The 24,926-nt window shown below is 36.8% G+C and overlaps 1 protein-coding gene across 1 annotated transcript; it reads left to right on the top strand.

Annotated features, from left to right (window-relative positions):
* The first annotated feature begins 4,127 nt into the window (after positions 1-4,127).
* Positions 4,128-12,571, top strand: LOC121317515 (tribbles homolog 2-like). The gene is made up of 4 exons (XM_041253530.1): positions 4,128-4,197; positions 4,623-5,421; positions 6,949-7,241; positions 11,670-12,571. The coding sequence occupies exons 2-4, from the start codon at positions 5,152-5,154 to the stop codon at positions 12,142-12,144; spliced, it is 1,038 nt and encodes a 345-aa protein (XP_041109464.1). The 5' UTR covers positions 4,128-4,197; positions 4,623-5,151; the 3' UTR covers positions 12,145-12,571.
* Positions 12,572-24,926: the final 12,355 nt, after the last annotated feature.

Here is a 24,926-nt window from a genome sequence, read left to right as displayed (position 1 = left end):
TACAGGGATTGTTGGTAGAAGGCTGAATGACAGAGTGGAAGTAGGAGTGTTTGGCAGAGGTGAGTGTAGAAGAGAAGGAAGAGAGGCAGCAGAGAACAATTCAGAGCAATTCAGTATGAGCTGAGCGGAGCATGGAGGAGAGCCAGGGCTGGGCGGGGAGGAGCAAACAGGTCGAGAAGTGAGGGGGCAAAGGCAGTCGAGGCAGGGGGAAGAGAAGAGATTGAAGATAAACGAAGCTACAGAGAGTTGAGAGGAGTCGATAGAGGGGAGGTGCAAGAGAGCAGCAGAGGAGAAGACTGAGGGGGAGAGAGAACGGAGGGTTCAACTGAAGGTGACAGAGGGGGTTAGTGGAGTAGGAAGGCACGGGAGTGACAGAGAGGAGATAAAGTAGTGATCAGTGATATTGAGAGGAGTGACTGAAAGGGCAGTGGAAGCAGCCCCTGGTGAAGACAAGGTCCAGTTGACAGCCAGCTGTGGTGGTGAAGGGTGGGGCGGGGGGGGGAGGAGAAGGTGAAGAAGGGAAAGAAATCCAGTAGAGTGGTTGGGGTTGGAGAGGTGGAAGTCAAGCTCATTAAGAAAGTGAGGGGTCCAGGAGGGCGGTAGAGAGCAATGAGGTGATTTCAACGGCGTGAAACTCACAGATGCTAACAGAGAGAAAGGAGAGCAGAGGAGGCAGAAAAGAGCAGCGAGGGAGAAAGCAGAAATCCTGTTCCCACACCCTGTCCAAAGGGGAGAGAAAAGTGGGACCAGACATAGGGAGAAGAAAGGACGGTCAGAGTGGTTGAGTTATTAGGGGAGAGCTAGATTTCAGTGAGAACTAGGAAGTCAAAAGAGAGGTGAGAGGCAAAGATAGAGATAAAGTCAGATTTGTCGGAAGCCAAGTGGCAATTCCAGATGACAACAGACAGAGCGTGGGGGGTCGGGGTTATAGCAGGTTACAGGAGTTGCAGACTTGCAGCATTAGGGAGAAGCCAGAGGAGTGGATTACAGGGATATTAGTAAACAGACAATGGCTTTGCAAATTAGTCTAATCGAGTCAACCACACCCTGCTGTGACTTGGCAAATAGTTAATTCAATTCAAAATACACACTGCCTAATATAGTTAAATTTACAGCATCAAAACCAACAACTCAATTTACAACTAAAACAAAAACTATACTTACTTACGAGTGTGATCTGATACTTTTGCTTCCCTGCTTGCCGTTCTGTCTAATGCAAACTCTATGTATATGTTTGGAATGCACCCTGGTAAATTATCAGCGACACTGTAAACGTGTACTGTAATTGTAATTCTAACTTGGTCAAGGTCACTAGTGTGCCTCTTGATTTACATTGTCTTCTTAATTCAAGTCTTCTAATCAGTAGTATGCTAAAACACATCTCACAGATTCGTAGTCATCATTTCCATTACATGATGACTGCTACATATACTCCTATAAGGATTCCAAGTCAGTATCTGATTTAAAGAGGGCTTCCACTTTTGAGATAACATCGTAGAAAACAGCAGATTGCTTCATTTTCAGAGGGATACACAAAGAGGATTGCGTCCTTATTTGGTTGGGAGTTTTTTTTTCCCCCCACAGAGCAAGAACTCAACATGGCACAGTAATTTTATAACCTCCCTGAGTGTAACAGTATAATAAGAATCTGGAGGTAGGGCACCCTAGTTTTATATTTAAGCCACAATTCACACAGATAGAATGAATGGTGAATAACACCAAAGACACTGGTCCACTTATTTTATTTCACTTCCTTTTTGTAATTCTCCCTTAAGCCCCCTCCCCCACATGTAACTGATAGTTGCTACAGGACCAATTGAAGAAAGGCTTATTTAAATGCACTGTGGAGCTGAGAAAGGAGATCCAGTCTAAATATAAAGGAAGAGGAAAGATAAGGTAACATCTTCCTTCTGCCAGAACCTTAATGGCATTTAAAAAAGGAGAGAGGGGGGCTCCTGAGTATTGCATCCAGTAAAAGCACTCATGTAGAGTCCAGGCTATTCCTTTGCTGACCGAGGACGGGAGCTCCCACGGGGAGGAGCACAATTGGTGGAGCGCCGCCCGGGGGGAGGGAGGGTTATGTCGGCCAGGGTGTCCTCGGCTCACTGTGCACCAGTGACCCCTGTGGTCTGGCCTGTAAGCTGCCCGGGGCTGCGTTGTCCTCTGACGCTGTAGCTCTGAGTCTGCAGTGCATAAAAAAAGCAGGCGGGTAATGGTACATGCTTCCCTGAGTCAGCACAGGGGTGGTAGCGGTGAGCTCAGCTAAACAAAATAATTGGACACTACTAAATTGGGGAGAAAATAATAAAACAACTAATTGGCGACTACTAAATTTAAAAAAAAGGAGAGAGAACTTTTAACAGCAGAGATATTGAATAGTCACTCATAGTACTTTCTGTGATCCACGTTGACCCTGTCTGAGCTCTTTGGCTGTTTAATGTATAGCTGGAGTGAGATGATAGAAGTAGTAAGGACAACACCTACTTACTCCTGGTCCTCAAGTTGCACCATGCATCATCATAAAAATATAGTATACATGGAATGGGAATTGAATGATGTTCCTTGGAGCATTCGTGCATGCTTGACTTGGCTTTAACATGTTCCAATGATCACAATGAATGTAGAAGAAAATGCATGAGAAGATAGATGGTGATGAAAGACTCTGTAAAAGCAGGATCTCTGTGACGTCTCATGCAATTGTTCCTGTACTAAAGTCAATGAGATCTGTTGTGACTAAAACTAACTTTGACAAAGAGATACTTCTTCATAATTGAGAATGTCAGGGATAACATTTGCATACCAAATAAACCAGACGTGTCCATTGACAAAACTGTGTCTGATACACATTAAAGGTTTCTCATATTTTACCCAGCATCTGCATATATATTTGGGTGAGTATAAAGGTAGTGAAGGCTACAATGTTAATATTCTTAACTCTTATACATTGTGCTGTATATATGAATTATATAACCATTAACACAATAGTCTGTGCCTGTGCCCAGTGCTGTCTGCATTCCTTTGCTGCCTGGCTTAATTCCTGAACGACAGCGTGCTGAACGCACCTCCTCCCAGCCTCCTGCAATGAAATCCATGAATAAAGAAAGACTGCTTCAGTGTCAGGTTACCAGTTCACATACAGCTACACCGTATGCATACACAGCAGCAGTGTCAGCCACTTCATTGACTAGCTTCTTGGGCAATTAGTTCATTTTCCTCATTATCTCCCATAGACGTAATATGGATCAGTAATAATAAAAACACATTTTGGAGCTATATACAGTAGTTGCAGTTATGTAGAAATCCGTTCATTTTTCTGTGCCAAGCTTCTCAAAGTTTATGTTTCTCAGGCCCATGGCACTGTCCTTGTAATCAACATTGTGCAGCTGTTCGAAATTATATTAACATTCATGCACAGATAATTAAGCAATGGTGTCGCATACAGCACAAACGAGTGACTGCCAGGTTATCTATCTGCCTGGTTGTTAAAATATTTAACAACGATATTGAATTCCCTTTTGCAAAATGATCCCATGTGCATTTTTGTTATTGTTGAAAATTCACATATTTCGAGGTTATACATTCCAACTAATTTTATTTCTGAATAAACATTATATTTTAACCTACACTATACAACGTATATCTGTATACCGTATATATGTAATAGAGGGGTTATATATATATATAATTAGAATATATATATAAATATTATATATATGGTATATAGATAATATATATATTTGCATGTTGCCTACACGTATTTTCAGTCTACTATTACTTGCAGTAATTATACCAGTTCAGTAAAAGTATTATACTGTTAATACATTGGACAATGATTTGTACTATGCCCAAATGCTATCATGTTCGCTACCAAAAAATGATAACTCGGTAAGAACATGTGCATGTCTGAAAACATCTATCACGGCTTTCACGGATGGATATCACCCTCTGCAAAAGCAACCTGTAAAGCAAACCACTGCAAGTAGAACCTACCCTTATGAATGCACAACAGGTTTGTGATTACGTATTTTTATTGATTCATCAATGTATCCAATAAAAGAGCAGCTTTGGGTTTTACGATTTGGAAGGCGGGGTGTAAGTCTGTCAGGTTGGTGTGCGGGGAAGAGTCTGTGTAGTCAGCGCTAGCACTGGGTTTCGGTGTGAATGTGCAGCTGACATAAGATAGAGATTCCCGGCCACGTAAGTACTATTAATACACCACAGGAGAGGATGCCTTGCTGAAACAAGGGATCGGCCCGGGGAAAAACGGCCATCCCTTTTTACCAGCTGCACAAAATTCAATTTTCCTAAATATATATACATACGTATATACTGTTTGATATAAAAACAAATGTGCACTTAGACATTCTACTTCTAACCCGGAGGACTGATAATCTTGCATCATTTATTCTGCATGGATGAACATCAGGGAGGCCTAAACTGGCGCAGCAGAGGGAATCGGAAACCACTCGTCTATATGTCCTTGTTTGCACATTCTTGGTATATTGTATGCTTTAGTGCATGTTGCAGTGTTTTTTTTCTCCTTGCAATGAGTAACGTTCTGCAGCACTGAATAGCGAAAGCACGCCCGAATGACCTTTTTAATAATCGTTTTTTGCATTTAGGAAAAGGATCCAGACGCCATCTAGAGTTGGGACGTTGATGTTTTTTTAAATATGCAAGTACTGTAAGGTACTATTACCTGACTGTTTCTGATCAGTTTCTAGTTACCGTTTGCAGTCCACACCTCCACGTAACCAGTTACGGATTGAACAGTGTTGCCAAGTAACTGTTCGAATTTCGAACATTTATTTTAAGGTCAACAATTCTAAAAAAAAAAAAAAAAAAAAAAAAAGAATTTTGGACCTGTTGCTTTTACGTGTTTTTGTTTGATTATTTTGCTTTTTTTATTATTTTTTTTAAATATATACATTACAACGTTTTGTATCTTGACCGTTAAACATTTGCTGAAAGTCTGCGTTTTGACTGCTTGCCTAAAGACAGACCCGTACACTGTGAAGCAGCAAAGGAATCGAAAACTGTGTGTAAAATAGCGCAAGGTGATCCCAGCTGGAGAGATCGGACTGTGTGAGTTATTATTAGTACAGTTTGTTAGACCAGTTTTGTAGGAAAGGAATTTGGTACTTTATACTCATGAACATACAGAGATCAACCCCCATTAACATAACACGTTATGGGAGACCAAGGCATAAAAATCACGACTTTGAGGAGTTATCGTGTTTAAGGACTACGGAATCGATTCAGAGTTTCAGTCCGAATTTAGGTTCCCCGAGTCCACCAGAAACTCCGAACTCGTCGCACTGCATTTCATGCATTGGGAAATACTTACTGCTGGAGACACTCGAGGGAGACCACGTTTTCAGGGCTGCTCACTTGCACAGCGGAGGAGAGTTCGTCTGCAAGGTAAATATTTGAATGCAGTTTATTTGGTAATCTGCATGCAGCAGTGGTTGCAGATCTTGTATGCGCCACCTAAATAAAGGTATCATGTTATTTTATTGACTGTAAATGTAGGGTAGAAGGAATATACTGTTAACCACTTTGTATGCATTTAACAGTATTTGTGTATAAACGACGGTCATGTGCTGCAATTCAGTCGTTTTCATTCATAAATTAAATCGACTGCATAAGGTTCATTGTTCTGCAGTAGCCACTATACATGTAACACGTTTCATGATGATAATTGAGGGTTTACACGTTAGAACATTACCCACAAATCCAGGTAAAAAAAGGAGTGTTGTCCTTTGATTCAGTGTTACAGAAGCGTGCAGTATAATCCATATCATAGTTTAACAGACCAACCAAAAATTGCAAATAAATTGTTCTTGCACTGTTCTGTCCATGACAACTCAGTACAATAGGGCAGCTGCGCACGTCTCGTGTCCTCTCCAGTGGTTTTCATGTCATTGTTCTGCAGGATTTCAAACTGCTACCTTTTAACTGTTTCTGTAGTACAGTAATTTAGTTGCAACACTTGTATACTAATATTAGTATTGACACTGCTAATTTAATATATAATTACATACACACATTTTTTTCATTTTATTTAAGACTTTAAGGTAGTGTTTTTATTTGGGTACAAGTACGGTAACTGGTTGCATGTAAATGCACCCGATTAATGTGGGTGAACTGGTGCATAACGATGGTTTAATTTGCTAAAGTATTATATTTAATTAAAAAAAAAAAAAAAATTCTGGGCACTTTTTTTTTTTTTTTTTTTTGAGTGACTAAAGACATCTGTTAACAATCCGGTTGCGTTTCATGGGCTAATCATACATGCACAACAGCACTGTGCACAGTGTAAAACGCTGTTTTTAGTGAAACACTGAATTAAATAATTGTGCATGGTGAAATAATGTCATTAAGTCACACAATCCATTGTGCTTCTAGGAACTGTAAATGAAATATTTTAATCGTGTCGTTAGACCGGCTAAACATGAAACAGTACTTAGTGTAGACGCTTTGAGCTGGAGTAATTAAAACGTTTTTTAGTATGGTTCTCCAGATCGGTAGTGTAGACAGTCTTGGAACCATTTAGAAAATCTCACTGTTCTGCCAGGTTGACTGGTGCTGCAGCGTGTATGCATACAAACATTGGGTTCTGTGGCCCAGCATTGTTTAGTAATACCCTGTGTATTAACTAATTTGACAATTCTGTAATCAGTTGAACTTTAGTGTTACCTACTTCATAAATGTCCTTATCTAGATATTATAAAACTGCACTGATATAGTGTGCAGTCAGCTGCTTGTTCTGCATTTACATGTGAAAATTCACCATCATTTTCATGCATATTTCAATTCTCTTGCACAATTCCTGCAGATTTCCATTTTAGAACTGGCTTGCAGCAATTTAATACAAGCAACCACAAAAAAAAGCTACATCATTTTGTCCTAGGTTTTCTTGTAAAGCATTTGTTTTTTCTCTCACAGGTATTTGATATTGCTCGATATCAAGAATCCTTAGCAGCCTATTTTTGTTTATCGGCACATGAAAATATAAATCAGATTGCAGAGATCCTCCTTGGTGAAGCGAGGGCTTACGTGTTCTTTGAGAAGAGCCATGGGGATATGCATTCATTTGTCCGTACCTGCAAAAAGCTCAGAGAGGATGAAGCTGCCAGACTGTTCCATCAAATAGTGTCAGCTGTTGCTCACTGCCATGACAGTGGAGTTGTACTGAGAGACCTCAAGTTAAGGAAATTTGTTTTTAAAAACGAGGACAGGTAAACTATGCTTTTTTTTTTTAATTGTTATATTTATTGACCACTGCAGTGGTTTTACTGTTGCTATTTTGTTGCTACTAAACTGTAACCACCCAGCTGCCCATTTATTTTGGCAATTTCCATGTTTTTTTTTGTTGCAGATTTTTCATTCTTAGCCCTCAAATAAGCAATTTGGACAGTTTTCAATTTTTTTTTGCTATATTTAAATACATACTTTTTATTGTGATTATGATAAATGGAAATACAGTATTTCAATAGAACTTAGATAACAATGTGTTTACAATTATAGCATTATAATATAGATCATAACTTTTTTTTTTTTTTTCCAGTGACAGCATTATATAAGTATAAATACATATATATATATATATATATATATATATATATATATATATATATATATATATATATATATATATATATTTTTTTTTTTTTACAAATAACATTGTACTACTTGTGCAGGCACTTTTTAGAAATTATTTTTGTGTGTGCTAGATTTCTAAGCAGATGCTCTTCAACCCCTCATCAATGCTAAGGTCTTTATCTAGCACATATACATTAGAAAACTTGCATAGCAAATTTTCAATCGCATCATATACAGTGTCTTTCCTAGTTTCAGGCACAGGTATATAGCACTGTTATATGAATTATTATCTGTGAAATGTAAGTATAATAAATAAATGGGTCGTTTTGACCAGTACCAAACCTGACAGGGCTTCCTTACAACCTGTCACATCAACAAATAAATAAAGAAGTCTGCTTGTTTTATTTTCAGTAGATACACAGGCATCAATTTATCACTCTCAGCTGTGTACATACAGATGACCTGGTCTGTCAAGCACATTTCTTAGGGATTGCTGCCATCTGCCAGTAAAAAACAAAACCGCATACACTTTACAGTACAGTTTTCTTTTTCTTTTCATTCACGCACGTTAAAAAGACGTGTTAAACTTTGCAGATGCACATATAAGCACCTGCACGCTGTTCTCATGGGAGTGACAAATTTGGGCTTGCATGCGCTCCTCGTGGAAATTGCGGGATAAGCAGCTGTGTGGTTAAGACCAGTGTGTGTGTGAACGTACAAATACATCCTGTTTAGTTTAGCCTTACATATTCCCAGGAGTACTGTAGGATTATAGTACGCTACATGTATTTTCCTTTCTAAAATTTGTTTGTATTAATTTGTCATGTAGTCAAATTTGATTATACAGAAACCAAAAAATACCAGACAGGATGTAAATATCTAAGTTTGAATGGCTTTGGCACAGGGTTGGATTTCACTTCCTGTTTCCCAGTTGTGTATAAATTGGTGTCCGGTTTTCCTGCAGTAACGAATGCATCTTTGGAAGGGTGTGTACCTGTCAAGAGTCAGTCTTTATTTGCGTGTATTGTAGATTTCTCCAAAGTAAAAGGAATTCTGTATGTCATGTATATTGACAGCCCTGTTCAGACAGGAGTTGTGAAGATAAATGTCAGCTGAATCACTCCATAAGCACGGTGCTCTTTATTTATCATACAGGCCTGTTTTACAGTAGGTAAGACCAATGTACCTATGTAATAGTAAGAAATTTTAAAGCAATATTTATTTCTTAAAATGTAAATAAATTTGCAATTGATGGAAGGAAGTGTATATAGTAGGCTATCTAAATTTTGGACTAAATATGAAACATTTGTTTCCCTCTGCACATTGACGCAGTTTATTCAAGGATAGCCACACACCAGAGCATGAGTCTTTAATGTTCTTTTATACTGTTTTCTGACAGTACCGAGGATGTCAAATGAACTAATTCAGATGAAGTATGTAAGCTTGGGCACCCCATGTGCCAGGCTGATAAAGTGCTACCTTTGCAAACTGTAGAATCAGCAGGTGTGGGGCATTGGCCTGAAATGAAACACAACAGACAGTCATGGAACTGACATCGTCGCCATACACTTGGCATTCTGGCAGTTTCCTAATGAAGCTTGAAATTAACATTTGTTACCCTTGACATATTTTGGTTGAGGCTTATTTGAGCTGCAGTTACAATTGTCTCGCCTTCATCAGAAATGGTATTCTGGCATTAAGTTCAGGGTTAGAAACTCACGCTCAAATGAGACAAATTAAATCTGATGAGGACTATTTGATGTCTGTCTCAGTAGTCCTCTGGGCTAGTACTTAAAACAAATGTACAGATATACTCTCACGTTCACAGCCTTGCGTTTAAAAAAAAAAAAAAAAAAAAAAAAAAAAAAAAAAATTCATAATGGGTACAAGACAGTCACTCAGAACTGAAACCTCCCTTCATCTCCACTACAATGACAAACCCACTTAATGATGTTTTACATTTTTATTCTCCCTCTGCGTAAGGAGTCATCTGAATGAAAACAATATCCCAGCAAAAGCTGTCTTATTGATGGACAATGCACCCGCCCACCCCGATGACAGATCGCTTACCTCGCAAGACAGTACGATCTTCAGTTTATTTCTGCCTCCAAACGTAACGTCTCTTGTGCAGCCTATGGACCAAGGAGTGCTGGAGAGTCTAAAATGACGCTATAAAACGACAACTTCTTAATCGCCTGCTAATATCAGAGGAAGCATTTGAGAGCGAGGCAGCATGTTGCAACGGTGGATGAAAGTAGTTATTATGGATGCTGTATATGAGAGAGCAGAAGCAAGGGAAGACATCCCCATGTCAACTTTACAAAAATGATGGAAAAATCTGTGGCCAGAAATTATTGATGAGACTCAGGAGGGTGAACTTACAGCTGCCACAACAGCATTGGCAGTCAAAGAAGAGGCATGTTCATTTTTTGCTCTCCTCCACAAGCTCCTGCACAGAAGTTGACGAAGGTGATGCAGCTGACCCTGCTCATCAGTTACTGGACGATTCAGCAATTGTACAGTCTGTGCCTCATCCAGAAGACTCAGATAGTAAAGAGTCGGCTGAAAAGATTTCCCACCGCGATGCTGCTACAGCGGGAAACCTCTTCCTACAGTACTTGGAGCTGCAGTCCGATACAGACCCCAACAAGCTGCTGTTGAGGAAATGGCTACATGATCATGCAATGGCAAAGACAGCCTCTCATTTTAAACAACTTAAAGCAATTAAGAAACATTACTTAAAAGATTTTCTTTGGATTATCTTTCGATTTTCCTATCTGGCCCTGGTCCCTGTTAGTTTGGATAATAGGTAAAACTGTATTTAGTTGTGCTGTTTAGTTATGTTTAGAAAATATGATTTTAATAAACTAAAAAAAGTTTATATGGTAGATGTAGCAATTAACAACCTTTTACAAGTGTGAAGCACAGTTGTATGTGTAGGTCATAACCTTGAGCTTGATTTGCCAGAAGTGTCTGTATGTACAGAGTAGTTGTAAGAACTAGCACCATTTAAAACAGCTACTGTGTCTTGACAGAAATTAAACTTGATTCACAGTTGACATGCCCTAGATGGAAACATTGTGATCATTGTAAAGCTGAGAGGACAGAGTGAAGACTCGGTGACCCTTACCACAGTTGCAAATTTGTAATTGTAATAAATGCAATATTTAGTTTTATCAGCTTTATGAAAATCAAAAGACGTCATTCAATTTTGACTGAATTAATGAATTTTACTGGCAACAAATGCCTTGTGGGTATTTAAATGGAAAGACTTTGGCATTGAGAGTGCTGGGTTTTAACTCGAATCCCTGTCCTGAATGGTCTGTTCGGAGTGCATATTCAGTCCTGATTTTAAGTTTTATATAGCTAGAAAAAAAAGGAGATTGGTTGATCATTTGCTTAAAAAAAGGGAACACAAGAGCTTTCACTAACCAATAAAGAAATCTGCTGTGTAAATCTGCAATTGTGAGACACAATGGATGGGTTTCTTTTCTTTATAGCTTCCTCTTCTGTGGGACAAAGATACATTTCCTGTATGAGCCCAGCTTTTGCTGCCCTTTTCTTTTTTGTGGTTTGAATTAGTAAAGCTGGGAAAGTATTCAAAAACAATAACTTCCTTTTTTTCAATTAAGGCATTGACAATACCCTGTGTGTTGTAAATCCGTCATGCATGGTATTGTGAGTTGATGTTGTATATGCCTTTGGATTGCCATTATTGCATGGCATGCAACCCATTTCTGTGGGTATAAAAATAAGTAAGCTTTTTTTGGAGAAAGATAAATAGAGGGTACTGCCCAGTGGAGTACTATTTTTATTCTAACAAGGGTGTCAGAATACTTGACAAGCCTCCAATGGGGGTGGAGTGGATTATTATATGACATCTTCAGAAGTGTAATGACATGGTACAACTATGGTTATCACGGTATATATGTATACACTGGTGTTTTTTTTTGTTGTTTTAATATATATATACTATATTACCTGAAAACCTGCATCTGTCTGTTTTGTTTGTTTATGAACTTGTTGATATATTCTCACAGATATTCTTATTTCTTTTTCCCTAGGGGTTTTGTTAAATTAGAAAGTCTGGCAGATGCATACATTTTGGAGGGAGAAGATGACTCTCTGTCAGACAAACATGGCTGTCCGGCCTACGTGAGTCCCGAGATCCTGAACACAAGTGGCAGCTACTCTGGAAAGGCAGCAGATGTGTGGAGCCTGGGTGTGATGCTCTATACTATGTTAGTTGGACGTTACCCCTTCCATGATGTGGAGCCTAGTTCTCTGTTCAGCAAGATCCGCCGGGGGCAGTTTAGCGTTCCCGAGACTCTCACCCCCAAGGCGAAATGCCTTATCCGCAGCATTCTCCGCCGAGAGCCTGCTGAACGGCTCACGTCTCGGGAAATCTTGGACCACCCCTGGTTTGCTTCAGATATCCATGCCTCAAGTTCAGGATGTGGTGCAAATGATAAGGAGGCTTCAGATCAGTTGGTACCTGATGTTAATATGGAAGAAGAGTTGGACAAGTTCTTCAGCTGAGCAGCACATACACAAGTGAGCAAGTCTATAAGACACAACGGCTCAAGACTTTTATAACATGAAGGAGTCCTTTTCCGACCCCATTTATTTGCATCCTGGATCAACCTAGCTCGGCAGCCAAACACAGTATGAAAATTTCTTCGTAAGCTTTGAGGAGCAACAGAACATGTGACATGTAGCAATTTCTTTGGCAAATGGTGCTATCGGGTTAGATTGATGCTAGTGGGGAAACGACAAACACAATAAAAATAGAAAGGCAGCATGGAGCATAGCTTCTTATCTCATGGAGCCATGGAAAAAAAACAGTTGGCTGTACATGCAGCATAGTACTCCATTTTGTTTGTAAAGATATCTGGCAAGCTACAAATAGTGTGTGTATATGTGTGTGTGTGTGTGTGTGTGTGTGTGTGTGTGTGATATATAAAACAAAAATATATATTATATATAGTATAATATTTTTTTTGTTTTGTTTTTGACAACACATTTGGCATAGTACTGTTATATATTTGTTTTTTTTTCTTGTCATTCAGGTAATTGGCAATTTCTAATTCCCCTCACCAGTACATGGGTACATTGACAGACAAAATGTGGGTGCTAACATAAACAACAATAACACAATAATTTAGCTATTTTCTCTACATGGCCATTTTCAACAACTTGTGTAATTCATCCTCGTTTCTTCAACATCAGCTACTTGGTATTCTTCTCACAACTTTTTAATTTTATTTTTTATTTTTTTTTATTATTTGCTCCCATAAGGAAAAGTATCTGTTATTTACTGAACTGTTTCTCAGCTGCCTTTGTCGCAGTAAGCTAATCTAATTTCAAACCAGTTGTGTAACTGCTATTATTTTAAATGATGCATTACTTTTCTTCAGTTCATAACATATACAGGGTTTAGATATACTTGCTTCCAGATCTGATATAATGCACTTGATTTTTGTAAAGGGGGGGGGGCGATGACTACAACGACGACGACCATAGGGCTGTGATTTGATAGACCAGTCAATCCAGCTTGAAACTATTTAATTGTAAGTATTCTAATTTGTTCGTACTAAGACAAATGTGAAATTTAATTTAACTTTTTTTTTTTTTTTTTTTTTTTTTTTTTTTAAATAAATCTATATATAAAAAATTAAGGTAGTAAAGAACAATGTTTATTTAAGTGTTTTTTAAAAACAGACTGGTCTGGTAACTTCTAAGCCATGTATGACATGGTATTTAGTTAGGGGATTGCATAGACTCAGGGCTTGCATTGTGATAAACAGCTACAGTAGCTTAGTAAATACTGAAGAACAGAGCTGCTGTTGCCAGTATAAGATTTATCACCCACTTTGTCAGCATCATAATTGAGTATTTAACTTTTACTCTTTGTTATGTATCTGAACAAGAGTAAAAGTGGTACACCTTCATATATATGGTGTAATATTGGGGTCTCTTATAACGATGTGTTACACACGGTATTAAACACTTCTGCTTTCTGGTATTTCCAACCCTGAATTTTATATATACACACACACCTTTTTAAATGTATTTATTTTTTTACTTTGTTTCATGTTGGCCTTTTAATTTCATTTTATTAATAGACTATATAAAAATAATTCTGGGCATAACTACTACTATGTTTTCAGTACCTCATTTCTACTTTTTATTACAGCCTGTATAAGTTTTGTGAATTGGTCATGTTATGGGTAGGTACTTGTGGACTCTTGTAGTATGTAAATGTTACTTGAATTTGTGCGTTTATTATAGTATTTTATTATAGTATGTGGCATGTGCATACAGCTACTTGGCATTTGACCTATGGATGCTATTACCTGCCCAGCACCTTCAGGAAAAAAAAAAAAATCTACAAAAAAAAAAAAAAAAGGAAATGATTCAGTTCTCGTGGACTTAATAAAAACAGAAACCGATAGCTACAAATGACCTTTTTTATTTATTTTATATATATATATATATATATATATATATATATATATATATATATATATATATATATATATATATATATATATATTTCTCTTTTTTTTCCACGCAAATAAAAATTTTGGTGCGAGTTGTTCACTTTGACGAAGGTATTGAGTTGGTGCTAATGTTGATGAGGACAATTCTTTTTGTTTGTTTTTCTTTGGAAGGGGAATGTTTTGAGAAAGTGATATGCATGGTGAGTTATTACTGCCTCTGTTGTTTTGATTGTAATGTATTTGGTTTGATGTGTTGTCCAAAATCTCTTCAGTAAATAAATTGTGAACTGCATATTTAAATAAATTGTCCCTATTTATTACTGTCCTAACCGCTTTTTTTGTATGTGAATAGCCCCTGATGAAGTTGCAACATTACCTAGTAAATTTGAATGCTGCTCCTGGTACAAGTTCAAATAAAGGGAGGATACATTATGTGATTCTTTCTACTAGACCAAACTTTTTGGTGAGTCTAGTGCAGGGGTGGCCAACCAGCATCTCCCGAGTCGCATGCAGCTCTTTTATGGTTGAAATGTGGGTCTTCGAACATCCCATATATTTCATTACATATATACAGTTGTAGTTGAAAGTTTACATGGGTCATGCATATTTACATTGTGTATCTAGGGTTTATGTCACAACTGTAACCTCACTAATTACCATTAAAGAAAATACCCATTATAGCTCATAATGTAATTATTAGCCATAATAAACACAATACCTCAATAAGAACTAGCGATTCTGGCTTAATTATCCCTAGATTTATGATGAAAAAAGATTAACAATTAATATTATTTATGTTTAAGTATTTCAAATCAATCTTTTAAGACAAAAAGAAACCTAACAATCCAAATTATTACTTCATTTATTCATATTCTCAAAGGAAGAAGAATACAGGTTAGGCTTCATAGTTAAAAACATGTATAAAGAAGAAACACATTAAGACATTAATTCAGGAAAAGTAATGCATTGTTAAATGTTCATGATAAATCCTTGATGTGCTCTCTGGTCATAGAGTTCTGCATTAGTGAAGCAGTCTTTATAGTTCATGCATTGTTCGGTTCAGTCATGCATTACCTATACTTGTGCCAGCTTCCGCGTGGCTAAGTATGCATGTGACGATATCAATAGCATGGCTTCAGTTCAGTTACTTGTAAACACACAATATAAGTTTGATACTTATTCTGATGGTGCGATGTTTAAAACAAAGTCTTCTTAACACGGCCGTCCTCTCTGTAGAAGTTAGCTGTGCAGCAGTGCAGTGCAGTATCTCTGTGAAGTCTGTACTGTAGATAGAAGCTTTCATAATTCCGGAGGCAGCCCATCTTCTCCAAGACAGCTTTGAACATTGCATCATTGCGTATTCATTGAACAACTTCAGTTTGATGAGTTGAGACCAATGAGATGTTTTGAAGAGTGAATCCAGAGCATCCAGAGAGTCCAGAGAGAAGAGTAGAGAATGAAAATCATTGTTTTGAATTTAAATAACACGATTTATAAGCATTCCCTTGTACTATAAATAAATCCTTGTGGTCCTTCCATTGGTTCACAGTTTTTGATAGACAGTTGAGTGTCACACAAAAAGGGTGTGTTAGAAATGGAATGTATCCGCCTATTTTGTTATCAAAGGATTTATCATTTAAACCTGTTCAATATAACTTTAGTTACATTAATTGGCGAAGCAAACAAATTTCAGTTTCTTTCTCTATACAAAATTATGATTACAAGCATATAAAACACGTCATAATACAATCAAAGAATAATATTCAAAAATAGTTATTAGTTTGTAATATTAATTTAAAAAACAATAAACACTTCAGATTTATTGGGGAACTTACTTAAAATAACTATTAAACTTGTGTCCACAAGTTATGTAATTAAAAATTATTCTTAAAGCATTTTAACACAATAATGGTACAACTGCATTGTCACTTAACAAGTTTTATGACACCTTAGGAGACAATCAGCATTTTGGAAGGTGGGCTTCAAAGAGTTAACAGTTTGTGTTCTGTGCCTTATCTAATCAGCTTTAAAGTAACAACCCATTCCCCACAGAATGACACACAGACAAGAGTCTGAATTAAATATCTGGAAAATGCTTATATTAAAATTAATTTAACCATGAATTTCCTTGACACATGCCCCAATGGGAATTTTATAATTTCTAGAAATTCCTCAAACAAAGAATTTTAGAAAAACACTTTTGTAGCAAAAGTTTTGCTTTTGTGGATGAGGGAGAAAAAAGCTTCAAGAAGTAGATGTCTACAATTATTTACTTAAGCAACTTTTTGCAAAACTCAAAATGCTAATTCAAAAGTATTCATACCATGACAAGGAAAATGAAAAGAATACCTAGTTCGGATCTTTAACAATAATAACCTCTTTCTGGCATGATTCTTTAGTGATTTTTAACCATTCTTCAACACAAAATTGTTCCAGTTCATTCAAATTCCAAGAACTTCTCTTGTGCACAGCCTTATTCAACTCATACCAAAGATTCTCAATTGGATTTAGATCGGGCCATTTCAGAACCTTGATTTTATTCTTCTTTAACCATTCTGAAGTACATTTTGATGTGTGCTTTGGATTGTTGTTATGTTGGAACGTCCAGTTGTGCTTTAAACCAAGTTTTGTAGAGGAGGATTTCAGATGATTGTCCAACATCTTTTGGTATGCTATGAAATCCATTTTACTATATATTGGAACAACATTTCCTGTGGCAGAGGAAAAACAGCCCCATAGAAGGATGTTACCACCTCCATGCTTGACAATAGGTATGGCGTTCTTTTCTTTGTAGACCTCACCAGACTTTCTCCAAACGTAACGACTATCCGTGAGACCAAATGACTCAATTTTTTTCCCTCATTCACTCCACAAACCTTTGACCAGAACTCATATCCATCATTCAAATGCTGTTTTACAAACTTTAAGTGATTTGTCCTTGTGATGTTTTCCTAAGAGTGGTTTTTTCCTCTCTGCGACCATTGAGATGTTCACCATGCAATATTTGACCTATGGTTGAAATGGAAACTCCAGTCCAACTTGAACCTTCTTTCTTATAGACTTTCTTGTACTTCTGATAATAGAAACATTAGTTGAAATTGGGATACTCAAATGCTTGGAAATCTTCTTGTATCCTTCTCCAGCTTTATGACAATAAATAATTTTCTGCCTAATGTCTTCAAATAGCTGTTTACTTTTTCTCATATTGACCTACATGGTCTTTTTTTGAGATGTGTGGAATAAATTAAGCCAAAAGGTGGCTTGCTGGCCAAAAACACATAATTCACTATGATATAAAAATGACCAAGTTCAAGTTTTTTTGTTGGCTGTGCACCCTTGGACTCAATCCATGAACCCTATACATTTTATATAGTCTTTGAAATGATTGTTGGTAGCCTGCAAAAAGCCTGTACAGTTCATCTTTTATGCTGATTGCAATTTGTGTCAAGCTAGGAATAGAAAATGTGAAACAATCAAAATACAGCAACACCCTTGTGTAGACATGTAAGCTGCTGCCAGAACATAATTTCCATTAAAAAAAAAAACAAAAAAAAAACATAATTTCTAAAAAATATCATTCACTTGAGATCCTCTTCAGTTTGTTAACTTCATAATCAGCCTTTTCAGACCTATGCCATGGGATATTACAAAATACAATTGGTGCTCCGTGACCTCTGGCTATCACTCTAGAAACCAAAAGAACTCTCTGTATTCCTAATGTACAAAACCTGCAATCAAATCAGAACTGTTGTACTGCATGTACGGTGATGTATACATATATGTAAGGGCACACAGCCAAATTGAAATACTTCTATTACTTACCAATTTAAACTTTGCCCCTTACACTGCACATTAGGCAATATGTGAAGTGAGATTTTTCATATTGATATGGTTACAGTAAACCAGAACATTACCAGTCTACAGTATAATGTTATCTATGGCTTTTATGTTAAAACTTTGACACCAGTTAATAGCAGACCTTATTTGAAATGCATTCTTCAATACAATACCAATCTGTTGTGTTAAATTCTGTCACCGTTTCTTTTAATATAACCTGCTCTGCAAAAGTCTTCAACATGTTACATTTTTCTACTCTGATATATTATGAGCATCAACAATTTACTCAAAGCCTCCCCTAGTGTTTTCTACTATTATAACAACCTTGACTTGCATAAAGGAAAAACATCGAGTGAAATAGCTCGCATCACTTGATTTTCAAGGTGTGGTATCCGAAGCATAATCAACAATTACAGAGAAACATCATTTGTAATTGACAAACCCAGGACTGGAAGATCCAAAAAGCTGTCTAACAAGGATAAGCAATACTTGAAGATAATATCCTTATGGGATAGAAAGAAGACAAGTTTTGAAGTGACAACAAAACTGGCAGAAGTCACAGGTGTTGTTGGCCATCAAATCACTCTTGAAATCAGGACTCAAAGGATGTGTTGCAATAAGAAAGGGAAACAAGACTAAAGCCCATTCTCTCTGGGATATGTGACAGAGATCGAATGATGCTTGGTGTTAGATCTCCCTCCCGACCTGAGAGGGTACTAGATAAAGGGATCAGAATACCCTGGACTAAAAGGCATGACACTTTATTCCCGTGGGTAGGTGGAAGTCGGACGGATAGAAAAGGGACTGAGCTACGTCCTTATGCTGATTTGACTAAGAGAGAAGTCCTTGGCTTACGAATGACTACAAAACAGCTGGCATCCCTAACCTCTTCGCTGGTTACGCTACGTGCTCGTACTCGCTCCCAGGGTATAAAATCACCTAATGGCTGTTCGAACATAATCTCAATTGTTTTCGTGTGTGTGTGTGTGTGTGTGTGTGTGTGTGTGTGTGTGTGTGTGTGTGTGTGTGTGTGTGTGTGTGTGTGTATAGCTAGGAGTTTGTCTGTGAAAATTTGGATGTAAATCACGGAGCAATCACGGTCAATGTGTTCAAAATGACGGAAGAAGTGACAGAGGGAGAATAAAGTCACGGGGAAAAAATAAAGTAACTGTCTTTAATAAAAGCATATTGCGGCATTGGTGCGCACAGGTTCAGCAAAGAAGGAAGAGACAAGCAAATGAAATTTCAATTTGTTGCTTTTTTATTTGCTCTGCAATGGTGACTTCTAACTAACAGTAGCATTTATAAGCCCTGAACTAAACCGAGAATAAAGACGCAGACAGGGGAAAGGGTAAGAGACGGCAAGCATAACACACTGGGGTCGAGAAATACACACTAGGAAAACACAAAGAGGGTGTGGGGCTGACAAGAGACATGTACATTAAATTAAGTGCAACCGTAAACAATTAAAACACAAGTGGAGCAATAATTTCATTAAAAGGAGGAAACTGTTCAATGTATGTCCCAGATGTGTGTGTGTGTGTATATATATATATATATATATATATATATATATATATATATATATATAGTAAAACAGTAGTGTTGCTCTCCCATCCCCACCCCATAGTTTTCAATATGTTCTTAAAGGCATTGGGACACAATTCTCAAAGAACATGCAATGTGCTTTCTGCTGTATAGTACTTTACAGATGTTAGTACTTTACAAATTATATACACTATCTTGACATTTTCTTTTAGCAGTTTGACATTTTAATTTCAATCAATTTGAGACTGCAGTTTGAATAGGGTTACATTACCACTCTGAGTTTAATTACTTCACTCTCATCTCTAAGCCTTAAGGTTGTTTTAATATTTCTAAATGTAGCACTATTAGACATGCATTAAGTTCAGGCTTTGGAGGAACTTTCACATGTTGGGCATGTTCTGTTGAACAGCCTGTATAAATGCAGGTTGGAAGGAATATGACCGATGGCAGTTTAGGAGAAATGCAGTTTGGGAAAGTACTTATGTGTTCTTGTGGCAGACGAACAAAAAAAAGAAAGAAAAGGAGTTACATTTCATGAACTCAAGGGCACTTGGATTGACTGTTTTCAGACATAGCCCCAAAGAAAGCTCTCTCACAACTGGGCTGAGAGATGCTAAAAGGAAGAGTACAGAATGTGTAAAACTGAAGCCTATAATTTCTGCTGAACTCACTCATTTGTTGTTTCTAAGCAACCAGAATGAGAATGTCTGTTTTCCCTTTTCTATTAAATTAAAAAGTTACATCTGTGAACACTGCTGTTCTTTAGTGTACGTAGTATTTCTATCTTTCTAACGAATCGTTTGTGTAATCATTTTTTTAATGAACAGTTATTAAAATTGTATTGCCATATAGTGGTGCAGACAGGTTGCCGGGACGCTGTTTGGATAACAGGTTTTCAGAAAATCGAAGTTTGCCTGATTAAAGTTTTACTGTGCTGTCTGTTTTTAATTCTAGCAAATCATCATATTCTCAGCACAATGATTATTCAAGCAATATTGTGATTACCTGTACTGGTGTTTGTTAACCCCAAATTACCTTTTACTGCTTGTGGTAAATCAAACTATAATCCTTGTGTTATTCAGCAAATCATTTCAAAGGTTAAATAGCCTATTTGAAAAATAAACAATAAAACAAATTATAATAATAATAGTACTGTTACATGGCTTATTTTTATGCAACTTTCCAAAATGTAAATGTACATTTTAAACCCAGTGGGTGTATAATGATATTTGAACCGAGTGACAAGTTGTCGCTTGAATAGCCAATATTAGCTGTCCATGTAATTTAGAACTTCCTGCTGGAGGAAGTGGGGGAGCATTATTGTGTCCTGATGTAGGCCTTAGTCAAGATTTTCAGTTTATGAGTGCAGGATCTGAGGGAGGGCAGAAAACTTGAGTAAGCAGCCTCACCACTTCCTCTGGGGGAGTTCAGATGCTAAATTAGTAACATACTATATACATTCATTACATGTCAAAGCTAATTGAAGACAGGCGGGTGTGAAAAACCACCTTGCTTTAATTGTAACACATTCAAGAAGACCCAAGTACATTTTCCCTTGATGGCATATACAGTACATACAACAACTGTTATTGAAATTACATGATTTGTTGATGTGTTCGTTAGGATACTTTACACCAAATGAATACACAACAGCAGTACCAAAAGAAAGAAAAAACTTTCGAACTGAAAATGTTGGGGTGAATACTTACTATAGGCACTGTATAAACAACAATGATAACTTATAGCTAAACTGGATTTTTACTTTTCAAACAGGAATTTCTATCAAGATTATAGCAGTAATATCCCTCTAATGTTGTGATAGATTTACTGGTAAATGTCATGTTTATTTCAGACATTTACCATTTTACTTGGTAAATGTCGACATTTACCAGTAAATCTTAAGATTTGCCGATATTCTGACTTTTACCGTAACATATACATGGGTAAAAAATTAGGTTTTACATAACTATTTCTGGTCTGTTTTCTCTATTTATAAACAATGATGTACCAGTGTTTCAATTTAAACAGAACAATCTTTATGGCAAGCGGCTTTATATTAAATATATTTAAAACATCCACTTAAAGTTTGAGACAGTGTAACTGAGATACAATCATATTACATCACAATTTTGATACTGAATATATATATTTATTAAAGTGTCAGTTGAAGGGCTTTGTATCTCTAATGGGTGTTATTAGCAAATCATATGTATGTCAGCTTGTTTCTAAACATCAGTGCATATGTGTTCACTTGCTGTTATATGGCCAAATAATCACAAAAAAATATTGCTAAACCTTGCATGAAGGTTCAATTCATAGTCAGGACATCTGTTTTTTAAATATAACAGGCCTGGGCTTGGTGTACAGTGCATTTTTTTCTGATCTACATTTCTAGCTGTCAGGTTAACACAGATGTTTTTTTGTCTTTTTGTATAGGAAATGTCTAAGATTTCTCAAAGATAACTCTTCCTTGATTATGAGATATCTCTGAACCTTTTCATGTTCCATGATACCAATCACTGACTAGCAATCCCTCTTATATATAAATCTATCTAGATACTCTAGGTCTATCTAGGTCTTGAATGGGCTGAAAATGTGTTTGTATCTTAAAACACATTATGTTATTTTTTATAATATGAAGCCAAGCATAATAATTAAATTGTATAGCTAATCTTAGTGCAACATTATTACTATTTGATATAGTCAAATAGTATACTGGAACAAACACAATCTCCCCAAAATAGGTCAAAAGTGGTTCCAGTAAAACTATAACATTAGCACTAACTGTGTGCAAATATATTTAATGGTTTCTGAACATAAAAGGTGAATTCAAAATGATTTATGACTTCATTTTGGCAAAGGAGGAAGATAAGGTTACTTGTAATAGCAGCTGTTCTGAGATTCTTTGACATGAAGTGTTGTGCACTACAGTAAACATCTTTAGTAGGAAATAATACTGTAAAATTCTTTGAATGTGTGCTGCCATGATAACAAATCGTTGTGATACATTTGGCAGCTTTTTTCACCCTGATTTATTTCTGCCAAACAACATTAAGAATTCAATGTTGAAGCAAAACAACTTTTCAAAATGTTGTAAATGCATTGCCATTTTTTAAAGTAGAAATCTAGGTTAGCTATAAGTTATCGTTGTTGTTTATACAGTGCCTATAGTAAGTATTCACCCCCCTTGGACATTTTCAGTTTGTTGTGTTACAACCTGAAATCTTGATGCATTTAAATAGGATTTTTTTTCCTTTGATTTACACTCAACACTCAACACTATTACTTTACCTACTCAACACTTTGAAGAGGCAAGAAAATTTTTATTGTGAAACAACAGTTAATGAAAAAAAAATGAAATGTCTTGTTTAGATAAGTATTCACCGAGTCAATACTTGGTAGAACCACCTTTGGCAGTAATTACAGCTGTAAGTCTTTTGGGGTAAGTTCCTACCAGGTTTGCACATCTGGATATATTGACCTATTCATCTATTCTTCTTGGCAAAATTGTTCAAGCTCTGTGAATTTGGATGGGGATCATTGGTGGACAGCAATCTTCAAGTATTGCCACAGATTCTCAATTGGATTCAAGTCCGGGCTTTGATTGGGCTACTCTAGGACATTCACTTTCTTTTTTTTAAGCCACTCTCATGTCGCTTTGGCTGTGTGCTTGGGGTTATTGTCCTACTGAAAGGTGAATCTCTGTCCCAGTCTTAGGTCTTTTGCAGACTGAAGCAGATTTTCCGTAAGGATTTGCCTGTATTTAGCGCCATCCATTTTGCCCTCTACCCAGACAAGCTTCCCAGTCCCTGCCGATGAAGCCACCACCATGCTTCACAGTAGGGGTGGTGTTAACTGGGTGATGTGCTGTGTTGGGTTTGCGGCAGACATAACGCTTTGCATTTAGGCCAAATAGTTCAATTTTTGTTTCATCGAACCACTGAATCTTTTGTCACATCTTTTCAGAGTCTCCCACATGCCTTTTTGTAAATTCCAAGCAGGATTTTACATGGGCATTTTTCAGAAATGGCTTCTTTCTTGTCACTCTTCCATACAGGCCAGATTTGTGGAGTACCTCAGCTATTGTTGACACATGGACAGTTTCTCCCACCTCAGCCATGGAATCCTGTAGGTCTTTTAGAGTTGTCATTGGCCTCTTGATGGCTTCTTTAACCAATGCCCTTCTTACCCGGCTGCTCAGTTTGTGAGGACGGCCTGTTCTAAGCAGATTCTGGGTATTGCCGTATACCTTCCACTTCTTAATGATCGACTCGACTGTGCGCTAAGTGATATTCAATGCCTTTGAAATCTTTTTATACCCCTCCCCTGATCTGTGCCTTTCCACAATTTTATCCCGGAGTTGTTTTGATAGTATCTTTGTTTTGAATGCACTACCCAAATGTGGGACATTACAGAGACAGGTGCATTTAATCTGAATTCATATGAACCAATTTTATTACAAACAGATGGACTTGATTTAACTTACTGTGTGAATTCTGAAGGCAATTGGTTGTACCTGAGCTTATTTAGGAGTGTCACAGCAAAGGGGGTGAAAACTTATCTAATGAAGACTTTTCAGGTTTTTATTTTTAATTGATTTGTTTTTTCACCAGGACGGCCATTCCTTTTGGTAAGATGCTTAAATCAGTAATTCATAATTAAGTCTATACCCAATACAATATTATAAATAAAATTGAACGTAGAAGCTTATTCATAGTGACACAAATCATAACATTAAGTGTCAGACAAAAATATATAAATGTGCACTACTAAATAAATATATACAAGTGCAAAAAATGTGCATAATAAGAGAGGGTAACAAAGCATTTTTAACCCTGTTACACATCCAGTGGTTATTGGCTACCCTACTGTGAACTATGACGTTTATAATGTAATGACTGTTAACCAATTTGTACTTTTGTTTTGGCTAATATCACCACCTCCTTTGAATTACTTAATGCATGACTTATCAGCAGTCATAGCAGCTCTCAGACTCATTGGTTTGCGTGGGAGTCACCCACCATAATGCATTGCTTTTAATCGCTCTTGGTTATCACCTGATATCTCTTCCTGAGCAACTGCCAGCCTCTTCAAACTGACAAAAATCAGATCAAGGCAAACCAAAAATAGCAAGCTGCAAGGACACAAAATATGACATGCAGAAAGAAGAGCTAAAAGGTTATGTGCTTGGGGGTATCCTTTGGCAGTTAAATAAAAGCTAATTTAGCAAAAGTTTAGAGGACAGTATAGGTCAATACAGGATAGAAGTGTTGTAGATAATGTGCAAGATTTGTTTTAATTGTATACTTTTGAAACAAAAACTTAGTAAATAGCATTTTGGACCCTATTCTTAAAGCTTTAACAATCCAATTGATATTATTTATGAAAGCCTAGGAGGATGTCATTATTATTAAAAAAAAGCTATAAACTTTG

Source organism: Polyodon spathula, chromosome 6 (assembly GCF_017654505.1).
Source record: "Polyodon spathula isolate WHYD16114869_AA chromosome 6, ASM1765450v1, whole genome shotgun sequence".
Classification (NCBI taxonomy): domain Eukaryota; kingdom Metazoa; phylum Chordata; class Actinopteri; order Acipenseriformes; family Polyodontidae; genus Polyodon; species Polyodon spathula.
The sequence above is the reverse complement of the archived record's forward strand: the minus strand, read 5'-3'. Positions and strand labels throughout refer to the sequence as shown.

Bases quoted from the DNA above. Each gene is read 5' to 3' on its own strand.
- LOC121317515 (XM_041253530.1), top strand. From the start codon at position 5,152: ATGAACATACAGAGATCAACCCCCATTAACATAACACGTTATGGGAGA. The intron at 5,422-6,948 runs GTAAATATTTGA...TTTCTCTCACAG, and splicing joins GAGGAGAGTTCGTCTGCAAG to GTATTTGATATTGCTCGATA. The intron at 7,242-11,669 runs GTAAACTATGCT...CTTTTTCCCTAG, and splicing joins GTTTTTAAAAACGAGGACAG to GGGTTTTGTTAAATTAGAAA.